Source organism: Mus caroli, chromosome 11 (genome assembly GCF_900094665.2).
Source record: "Mus caroli chromosome 11, CAROLI_EIJ_v1.1, whole genome shotgun sequence".
NCBI lineage: Eukaryota > Metazoa > Chordata > Mammalia > Rodentia > Muridae > Mus > Mus caroli.
In genome coordinates this window covers 75,117,717-75,128,776 of record NC_034580.1, presented here as the reverse complement: position 1 = coordinate 75,128,776, position 11,060 = coordinate 75,117,717, and the positions used below count along the sequence as shown (strand labels likewise).

The following is an 11,060-nucleotide window of genomic DNA, read 5'->3' as shown; positions in this document are numbered from 1 at the left end:
AGCTTTCTTTCTTTCTTTCTTTCTTTCTTTCTTTCTTTCTTTCTTTCTTTCTTTCTTCCTTCCTTCCTTCCTTCCTTCCTTCCTTCCTCTCTCTCTCTTCCTTCCTTCCTTCTTTTCTTTTCTTTTCTTTTCTTTTCTCTTCTCTTCTCTTTTCTTTTCTTTCTTTTTTCCTTTCTTTCTTTCTTTTGGAGACAGGGTTTCTCTGTGTAGCCCTGACTGTCCTGGAAACTTGCTCTGTAGACCAGGCTGGCCTCGAACTCACAGAGATCCACCTGCCTCTGCCTCCTGAGTGCTGGGATAAAAGATGTGTGCCACTACCACTGGGCTCCTGAGGCTTTTTTTCACACTGTCCTCCAACAACTTTCAGGTTTCTCTTATCACCTGTCCTGTAACACATTATATAATTGTGTTTTGGCGTTGAACCCCTGACCTTATACATTTGAGGCAAGCCCTCTGCCTTGAGCTATACTGCCACACCGTACCTCACCTTATTAAATTTCCAGTTTGAGACAGGTGGGGGGGGGGCTCACTACACTGTGCAGACTGTCTTTGACTTTGTCAGGTTAACTTCAAATTTGTAGTCCTTCTGCCTCAGCCTCCTAACAATCTGGGTCTGTACAACCTTCCTTTGGTTTACAGGAAAGACCAGGTTCCTCCCTTGTGAGACATCTCCTTGTCCTCCTTATTGTAGTGAGAGGACACAGGACCTGGTGAGGGCGTGGGCTCAGGGGAGCCAGGCTGAGTGTGAGGAGGAAGGGTTCAAGGTCATGTGTTTTCAGACTAGCCCAGGTCTCTCTGACACTGCCCTGGTGGACTCCTAACACAGCATCTGCTCAGAGGCCCTCTCTCTAGGGAGTTTCTTTTTCTCATGGCTTTCCTGGGGTTAGAGTGTAACGGCGATCAGAGGAAGGATCTAGTGAAGATGACAGGGTGGGACATGAGAGGAAGAACCCCTCAGAGCCATGCTGGGTCACACACCAGACAACTCCTAGTCTCTACTCAGTGTGTCAGCACAGAAGCTCACAAACACTGGTGTTCTTTCCTTTCTTCTCCCACCCACCCGCCCGCCAGCCCCACCCCCACCCCCGATTTTCTCCTTTATCCGTGGTTGGAATAGAACCATATTGAGTAATACAGAAAACACTAGGATGTACCTTTGGACCAGTCTTCTCCATGAAGCCTTGTTTGAGGTAGTTCCTGGTGATGAGAGGCACGAGCTGGAGGGAGAGACAGAGGCTGTGATAGTTTGTATATTCTTGGACCAGGGAGTGGCACCATCTGGAGATGTGGCCTGGTTGGAATAGGTGTGTCACTGTGGGTGTGGGCTTAAGACCCTCACCCTAGTTGCCTGGAAGTCAGTCTTCCACTAGCAGTCTTTGGATGAAGACATAGAACTCTTAGCTCCTCCTGCACCATGCCTGCCTGGATGCTGCCATGCTCCCACCTTGATGGTAATGGACTGAACCTCTGAATCTGTAAGCCAGCCTAAATTAAATGTTGTTTTTTATAAGACTTGCCATGGTCATGGTGTCTGTTCACAGCAGTAAAACCCTAACTAATACAGAGGCTGACCCCTATTTACACCCAGAGCTTAAAGTTTCAGATTGAACTTGGCCCCAAGACACAGAGAAGTTTGGGATGGGGAAGGGTGTATGGCTTATGGGTTATATTTGGAGTCTGCACTGGATATAATACAAATAGTTCAGCAAAGCCAGTCCATGAGCCCCAGTATGGTTTCCCAGCATGGCTCAGATATGCTCTAAGTACTCCATTCATCTCAGATTATATAGATCAGGCAAGACTGTTAAGAGAGCCACTTGACAACAGGTATGGTGGTGCATGCCTTTAACCACAGCACTCAGGAGGCAGAGGCAGGCAGATCTCTGAATTTGAGGCCAGCCTGATCTACAGAGTGAGTTCTAGGACAGCTGAGGCTACAGAGAGAAGCCTTATCTCAATAAATAAATAAATAGATAGATAGATAGATAAAAATAAAAAAAAATTTTAAAGATTTATTTATTTATTATATGTAAGTACACTGTAGCTGTCTTCAGACACTCCAGAAGAGGGCGCCAGATCTCGTTACGGATGGTTGTGAGCCACCATGTGGTTGCTGGGATTTGAACTCTGGACCTTCGGAAGAGCAGTCGGGTGCTCTTACCCACTGAGCCATCTCACCAGCCCAAAAATAAAATTTAAAAAGGAAGAAGAAGGGGAGGGGAAGGAAGAAGAAGCAGAAAAGAAAGAAGAAAACTAAGGCATAGAGATGTGGGAGAAGACTTTACTGATGTCATTTGGCTGACTTGACAGCATGAAGAGGTGGGATTTGCACTCAGGACTGACAGGCAGCAGGACAGCTTCCTGTGTACCATCACCACCATGGTACTAAAAATGTAAAGATGGCAGAGGCCTTTGACCAGATGCCCCACCACGCTGGTGCCAGCTGAGACCCGGTCACAGATTCTGACACCGGCTATAAAGAGGAGATAGCAGGGTAGACACATTGAGGAAACTCTGGCCAAGGTGTTAGGAGGCCACCAGAATCTCAGCACCACTTCTGGCTCAACCAGATGTTCCCTTGGTAAGCTTTCTGTCTCTGGGGGTCCATTCCCTACTGTGATCTCCAACAGCCCTACAGCCTGCGTTCCTAGACTCAGAGAAGCTTCCAGGGATTAGAGTGACTTCCTATGCTTCCTGGTAGTGGGGAGATGGGGACTAGACAGATCTAGAGCATCAAATGGCAGTCTAATGGCAGTCTAGATTCCTAAGGACATAGCAGGGCCCTGCAGCTGCAGGGGCAAAGTTGAGGGAATCACCACAGGAAGCAAGAGAGGGAAGTTGAGGCCCCAAATGAAAATCTACACCAGACTACTCCATCTCTCTTCAAATATATTCTATAGGACTTATTCTTAGTTTGGAGAAAATAGGCCCCAACTGTTTCATATTCTCAATTTGAACAGGCACAGGGTTAGTCTAGACCCAAGAGAAACAAGGGAAGCCACCCGGCTGGAGTTTTCCTTCAGTATTCTTTCCTACACTTCAGACATTGGCTCACTATATTAGCCTGGCAGGGGCAGGGGGCCATGGTGACAGATGAGCACACTGACGCTCAGAGACCATGTCATCTTCTGGACAGCACACTAGGCTCTGACTCAGGTCTATGTACACATCTTCACTTCCCTCCTCCCTCTGCCCACTCCCAACATGGTTTTCCTGTGTATCCCAAGCTGGCTGGATTTTGAACTCACTCTTTGGCTCAGGCTGGCCTCAAACTTTCAGCAATTCTCCTGCCTCAGCCTCCAAGGTGCTGGGATTATAGGCTACTAAACCTACCTTCTTCCTTCCTCGGGCTGGGAATGGACTCCAAGGTCTAACACAAACGAGGCAAGGGCTCTGCTGCTGAGCCACACCCCCACCCTGTGTGCCTTTCAGGTGAAAGGATTGTAACTCCACAAAGACTTCCTGGGTTCCCAGCACCAAATTCTTAAGACTGAGCACCACACCTAGATATAGGAAGGACAAGAGCGAGACAGGCAAGTGTGGTAGAATATGGCTGATGACGGAGGCAAGGGAACCTTGGGGACATTGGTTAAAAGATGACTTCCTCCACGCAGGACAGGTAACCAAACAGAGGAAGCCTGGCCAGATCTAATAAGGCTGAGCACCTGCCCTGTGCCCTCCCCTTGTGCCCTCAGTCAGCACCCTGGACTCTTCACTGAGTCAGCAGTAACCACCTCTGGGTGCTGACTAAGCATCACAATCTCAGCTTTGAGCCTGACCCCTGTCCTTGCTGGAACTGTGCCTAGGGAACTTTGAAACGGGTATACCACAGTTACTCAGCTCCCTGCAAACCCCAGGAGGTGAGGAACATTTAGGTTTTCAATGAGGGTCTAACAGATGAGACTAAGAGATCACAGGTTAAGATGGTCTCATGGCTAGCGTGCTTGCCGTGCAAGTGTAAGGATCTGACTTTGAACAACAGTATCCACATAAAAAAGCTGAGCTTCGACATGAGGGCCATAATCTCAGCACTAGGGAGACATAGACCAGAGGATCCTTGGGGCTCACTGGACGGCCAGCCCAGCCTAATGGGAGGGCACAGGCCAGTGGAGAAAGATTGTCAAGGTAGATAGCATCTGAAGGATGACACATGAGGCTGACTTCTGACCTCCACACACATAGACACACATGTGTATATATAAGTACACACACACACACACGTGCCCACACCTTTCATTGCAGCACTTGGGAGGCAGAGGCTGTCAGATCTAGGTGAGTTCCAGCCCAGCCCAATCTGCCTCGTGAGTTCTAGGCCAGCCTGGGCTACTCAGTGAGACTATGTCACAAACACCACCACCAAAACCCAAATCAAAACAAAACAAACCCACATCCTCAATCACAGAACCTCAGAGCTTAGAGGGGACCCTGAAGGAGACCTGGACCAGCCACCATCTTCCTAATATGGAAATGTGTTCAGAAAGGTACCTGTAAGGCTTACACAGTATGTCAGTAACAGAGTAACTGTGAGGGCCTAGGGCTCCTGGCTTAAACTACCATTTTCTGCCCCATGTCATTCCCAGACAAGGCTGCAGGAAGTAGATGTAGAGCCCAGATATCTGGGGACAATCGATAGGAAGTCCTCAGCTTACTGTTACCTTTACCACCACAGGCAGATCCCAACATCTCCCAAGGACAAAGCATCACAGAACACAGCTATGGAAGGGCAATGGGAGCAATCACCAATCCCAACTCTCAGTTCTAAGTAATTACTATATAGGAAGGGTCCAGATAAAATGGGCTAGAAGCACGGTGCATACAGTAGGTAGGCTCATTTGCATCTTTCAGTGGGAAATTTCAGAAAGATGTTCAGAGGCTGAGGCCCTTGACCCCACAGAGAGTTGTTTTTTCTCCAGCCTTCCTAGGCTTAACTGGCTTAACTGCAGTAAACCTTGTCTAGCCCCTGTGTGTCTTAGGGGTCAAGAGACAAGAAGAGAAAAAGGGAGGGGATGGAACACGCAGAAGTCAAGTCCACATTTAGCTCACCTCAGACTCTGGGAGATCAGGAAAGGCCAATTTCAGGTATTGCAGGCGGGCTGCACGGAAAGCATTGAACCAATCCACTATCTCCTGCCAGGAAAGATGCACAGCACACACAGCGGTGAGATGGGTGGATGTGGGAGACCCTTGCTGACAGGGCTAGAGGGAACGGGGTCACTACTGCGCGCGCGCGCGCGCGCACACACACACACAGGTTCAGGAAATACACACTTCACACAGCCCCATCTGGGAACATCTGGAGAGGGTGATTATCAGAGCCCAGGGGACTGCCCTGAGCTAGTCACAAGTCACAGACAGGAAGAGCTCCCAGCCACGGAAAACGACAAGTGTGAGCTGCACAAAAAGGCTTAGGACACTTCTTTAGGTTTAGAAGACACTCCTGGATTCCTATGAGCAGACTGGTGTGGAGTCGGGTTAAGACTGTATTCCTTAGCACTAAGACTCCCAGGGGCTGTGATGCTGTGGGGTGCTGGGCCACAGTTCTTCAGGTGGGGGTGGGGGCTGCATGTGGAGACATTCCTCCATCAGAGATGCTTGGGAGGGACCTGGAATGCACAGGCCAGCCACAAGGGGATGTCACACTGAGAGCACATCCTTCATAATGGTGAGCCAACATCATCTCACAGGAGAACCACATCCCCAAGGGTTTCTCAGCAACTCTCCAGTCAGCCATCCTGTCCCCTTCCTTCCTTCCTTCCTTCCTTCTCCCCCACCCCAACCCATGCTTTCCTTTCCTCATGTGTATGTGTGCATGCCTACACCCACACGCATATATGTGCCCCAGAGTGGGCCTGTGAAGGACAGAAGACAGCCTTGGAGATCCCCTGTAACTGCAGTCAGAAGCAGCTGTGTGAGCCACCATGTGAGTTTAGGGAACTGAACCCAGGTCCTGTGCAAGAACAGCAAGTGCTCTTAACTGCTGAGACATCTCTCCAGCTTCCCCCTCCACCTCAATTTACAATGTTTAGAGAAGCCTTCTACAACTTCTGTATCTCCAGAGTCCTTTTTACTTTTTTGTTTGTTTTTTAGTATTTATTTATTTATTTATTTTTGTGGTGAGTCTCATGTAGTCCAGGCTAGCCTCCTCAAACATCTAAGTAGCAGAGATTAGCCTTGAACTCTTTTTTGTTTGTTTGCTTTTATCAAGACAGGGTTACTCTGTGAACCTTTGGCTATCTGTGGACCAGGATGGCCTTGAACTAACAAGAGATATGCCTGCCTCTGCCTCCCAAGAGTTGGGATTAAAGGCATGAGCCACCACTGCTGATACTGACAACACCAGTGTCACCACCGCCTGGTTAGCCTTGAACCCTTGATCCTCCTGCTTCTTCCTCCTGTGTATGGCGATTGCACATGCGTACCACATCACCTCTTCATTTTATTCTTATGTTTGATACAGGAGCTTGTCATGGAGGCCACACTTGAACCTTGTTGTCCTCCTGCCTCTCTCTCTCTCTCTCTCTCTCTCTCTCTCATCCCCACTCCAATCACTACCTACATTCCCACCACCCCACGTGCTTCTTCACTACCTACATTCCCACCACCCTACGTGCTTCTCCTTCCTACCCTACCCACCCTTTGACCTATGACAGTCCATTCATTCCATACATTAGTTTAGATGTTGTAATAAATTCCTATGCAAGTATTTCACAGTGGTAAGACACAATGGAAGCCTTCTGGGTTGCTCCTCCCCCAGTTTCTCTGAGAACTGATCCTCAACCTCATACCCCAACAGTCCCCACCCTGCCTTGGATACAGCAGATGGACCAATAAAGAGACAGGACTGAACTTATCAGATCTGCTCTCTCCCAGGAATCTGGGATGGAGAGGCAGAAAGACTTGCTGGGAGATCTGTGGTGCAGGGCGCAGAGGTCATGCACTGATTGAGGAAGTCATGTGAGTGCAGACTCAACAGAGAGCAACAAGTTCCTTTCTATGCCCAAAGCCAGACACAGCCAGACACACAGGCCTAGTGGGACTTCTGAGCTCTCTTGTCCTGGTGTTTATTAAGGGTGTTCTTGGCAGGTATGTTGGCCTATGCCTACAATCTCAGTGGGAGGAAGGTTGAGGCAGGAGGATTGCTCCAAGTTCAAGACCAGCTGAGCTACATAGCAAAATACAACTCCTCCCTAAAAAGGAAAGAAAATGAAAATCAAAAGTTCTTGGGTCTTAGGCATTTGGAAAATGGAGCCACCACAGAAAAAAAGGAACCCAGCATGTACTTGGGCTATATTTATATTCACAGCGTAAGGAGAAGAAAAACAGTCTTACAGTCCTGAGCAGACAGTAGCTGCAGCCCAGAGTGCTTCCATCACCTCTCACCACTGTCAAATATTTTCAAGGTGATGTTTCCTGGTCACTCGGTGCTTAAAGGTCCTGTGGGAGCAGGTGTGGTGGTACACACCTTTATTCAGCACTCGGGTGTGTCCAAGGCCAGCCAAGTCTACACAAGTTCCAGGCTAGCCTAGATTACCTGGTATGAATCCTTCAAAATAACAACTATAACAACCAAGTCCCCAGCTGGGCGTGGTGGCACACGCCTTTAATCCCAACACTCAGGAGGCAGAGGCAGGCAGATTTCTGAGATCGAGGCCAGCCTGGTCTATAGAGTAAGTTCCAGGACAGCCAGGGCTACACAGAGAAACCCTGTCTCAAAAAACCAAACCAAACCAAAACAAAACAAAAAACAAAAAAACAAACAAAAAAAAAACCCCAACCAAGTCGCCAAGCAAACAAAACCAATCTACAAAGCAGGTTAAAAACGTGAGAAAGGTGGGCATTAGGAAGCAGTCCAGAGTCACCTCCCCAGTTTGAGGGACCCTTGGAAAATCTATTCCTCTAACTCCAGATAGCTGCTGCCCAAGGTTCTCTCACCAGCAGAATCATACTTCCACATAAAATAAAAGGAAGAGATCTAATTTTAAAAAAGTGTCTTGGCCGGGTGGTAGTGGCACACTGACCCCAGCACTCCAGAAGCAGAGGCAGAGGCAGCCAGATCTCTGCGTTTGAGGCCAGCCTGGTCTACAAATTGAGTTCCAGGACAGCCAGGGCTGCACAGAGAAACCCTGTTTTGATCCTTCCCACAAAAAAAAAGTTGTTAAATGGACGCTGGACTGAGGAACTCTCTACTGTGTGACCTGAGTAAGGGACCTGACCTGTCCCTGTCCCTTGAATGTGGGGAGAAAGTATTTTCAGGGTTGTCAAACATTCAGACTTGAAGGCTGACAGTCACCAAGAACGTCTGGCAAAGTTAAATGACCCCACAGTGTCAGCCAATGCTTCTCCGTGTGTACTCAGCATCTCTGCCTGTCCTGTCACCGACTATGCTGAGCCAGTTCACTCTCACATTTATCCTTTGCTTGACTGCTCTGCTCCTACCGGCTGATCTCCCCGTCTTGCTATGTATCCTAATTCGGCTGCAAACCCATGATCCTCCTGCCTCAGTCTGCCACGTGATGGGACTACATTTCCTAAACATTTTTGTGTGTCCTAATCACTCAAGACTCTGTGAAAGTTTCTAATTGAGCAGGTCTCGGGTGAACTGAGACTAGTTTTGCTTATTTATTTTGGGACTGGACAGATAGATGGCTCAGCAGTTAAGAGCACTGGCTGTTCTTCCAGAGGACCCAGCTTTAACTCCCAGGACCCACACTAATCTATAATTCCCATTCCAGGGGAGTCTGATACCATCTCCTGGCCTTGTGAGCACCATGCACGAATGTGATACACAAACACGATGCAGGCAAAACACTCCTATTCATAAAATCACATATTTTCTTAAAAGGTATTTGTTTCTACTTAATGTATTTTACCTGCATGTATGGCTATGCACCAATTAAGTGTCCTGCATACACAGAAACCAGAAGAGGGCACTGGAGGTCCTGGAACTGAAGTCATATTGTGTCTGTGCCGGGAACTGAACCCAGGTCCTCTGCAAGGGCAGCAGGAGTTGCACTGAGCCATTCCTCCAGGCTCACAAGATCTTAAGTCATATGGATGCTCTTGGTCCAGTTTGAGATGTGAAAGGAAAGATCCTGGCCCAGTCCATTGACCCTACCTCCTCAATCACAGTCTCTACCCTACTCATACCTGCCCTTTCTTGTTTGTTTGTTTGTTTGTTTTTGTTGTTATTGTTATCATCTCACTATGTAATCCAGGTTGTCCTGGACCTCAATCTATAGACCAGGCTGGCTTCAAACTCAGAGATCCACATGCCTCTGCCTACCTAGTGCTGGAGCCTGGTGTGTGCCACCATAGCCAGTGGATTTGCTGTATTTGGCTAAGGTCCCCTCTGCTAACTTTTCTCTCCCTGATGAGTGTACACTGCCCAGATATGTTCACAGTACTTGCTAGGTTCATCTATATCCCATTTTGCCTTCCTCAGATCTCTGATTCAGAGTATAAAGTGGAAATAGATAAAGACACGCAGCAGCAGCAGCAGCAGGTCTCCAGAAGCAGCTGAGTGCATGATAGATTAAACTTGCAGTGGAGGTGATAAGCTGAGCTCATGGACCAGGCGCCATGCTGGAGGCTGCAGAAGTAACTTGAGTCATCTCACCTTCCCACTGTCATGATAAACAAACAGGTTCCTGGTGTGGCCCTCTTTCCTGTAGGTGATCTGCAGCCCGTGGGGATGTCCGATCTTCTCTGTCTGGAAGGTGGCGTTTAAGTCCTTGATGCTGATGACAGCCTTTGGGGCTTTACCCTAGAAGAGAGAAAGGATCCTCAAGATACCAATGGCAGCAGGTGCCTTCCTGCCAAGGGCTTCAGTACAAGCCAGTCCCTAATACATAACCCTGGGTTGCTCTGATAGCCCCTGAGCTGGAACAGGGCTGTTCACACGTTTTAGCCACAGACCCTTTCCTGGAGCAAACCGAGCACTCCTGTGAAATAAACAGCCAGACAGCAGCTCCTTGGGCAAGGACACGTGGTGGGAGGACTAACAGATGCCCCTGCACCAGCAGGAGTCATACTGAACTCTTCTCTGGCCCATAAATTTTAAAACACAAATTTAAATTCCAAGCCCTGGACCTTGAGCTTGCTAGACAAGTGCTTTACCACTAGGGGACACCTCCAGCTCCCTTTTGCTATTTATCTGTTTGTTTGTTTGTTTATTTACTTACTTACTTATTTATAACCTGTCACTAAGCTATACCCAAGTCCTTCTATTATTCTTGTATATGATTTTTTTTTTGCTAGAAAATGTTTTAAATTTTTACCTATAGTGTAATATTGTTACTGTTATCCATTTTGGAAGATTGTTATATTTATACTGTGTGTATGTCTGTGTACCTGAGTATATATCTATGTGCACCATGTGTGTGCAATGCTCTCAGAAAACAGAAGAGGGCGTGAGATCCCCTGGAGTTACAGGAGGTTGTGAGCCACCTAATGTGGGTGCTGGAAACCAAACTTGGGTTCTCTGGGAGAGCAACATGTGCTCTTAGCTGTTGAGCCATCTCTCCAAACCCTACTTCATCCCTCTTCATTGCTGAGCAGCAGTTAATTCTCACTTATATTATTATTTCCTTAGTTAATTGAAAGTGGAAATTTATTTTGTGGGTTTTCTTTTTTCTTTTTAGAATTGGGCTAAAGTTCTCTCTTCTCTTGTTTTGTTTTGTTTTTGTTTTTGTTTTTGTTTTCAGACAGGGCTTCTCTGTGAACCCCTTGCTGTCCTGGAACTTGATCTGTAGACCAGGCTGGCCTCATACTTTCAGAGGTCTACCTGCCTTGGCCTCCCGAGTGCTGGGATTACAGGCCTGTGCCATCATGCATGACTGCCCAGGTTAGTCTTTAACTCTTGGGCTGAAACTCCTCCTGCCTCAACCTCCAGAGAAATTGTGACTCTGTTTAGCTTAATTCTTTGCACAATCCAAAATTTTTTCATAAAAATGAGTTACTTTCATAATTAAAAAAAATTCTATTTGGGGAAAAATGTTTAAAAAAGAAAAAGAAGCCAGGCATGGTGGCGCACGCCTTTAATCCCAGCATTTGGGAGGCAG

At 47.6% G+C, this 11,060-nt stretch overlaps 1 protein-coding gene across 2 annotated transcripts in view; it reads right to left on the bottom strand.

Moving 5' to 3' along the window:
* Positions 1–11,060, bottom strand: part of Adap2 (ArfGAP with dual PH domains 2) — a 24,982-nt gene that overhangs the window by 3,935 nt on the left and 9,987 nt on the right. The window contains exons 6-8 of one of the 2 annotated variants that reach the window (XM_021176036.2): positions 9,617–9,763; positions 5,044–5,127; positions 1,155–1,217 (exon numbers count right to left, since the gene is read on the bottom strand). In XM_021176036.2, the coding sequence (XP_021031695.1) occupies positions 1,155–1,217; positions 5,044–5,127; positions 9,617–9,763 (294 nt within the window). The remainder of the gene's footprint in view (positions 1–1,154; positions 1,218–5,043; positions 5,128–9,616; positions 9,764–11,060) is intronic. The other variant, XM_029483572.1, reaches the window with a different exon arrangement.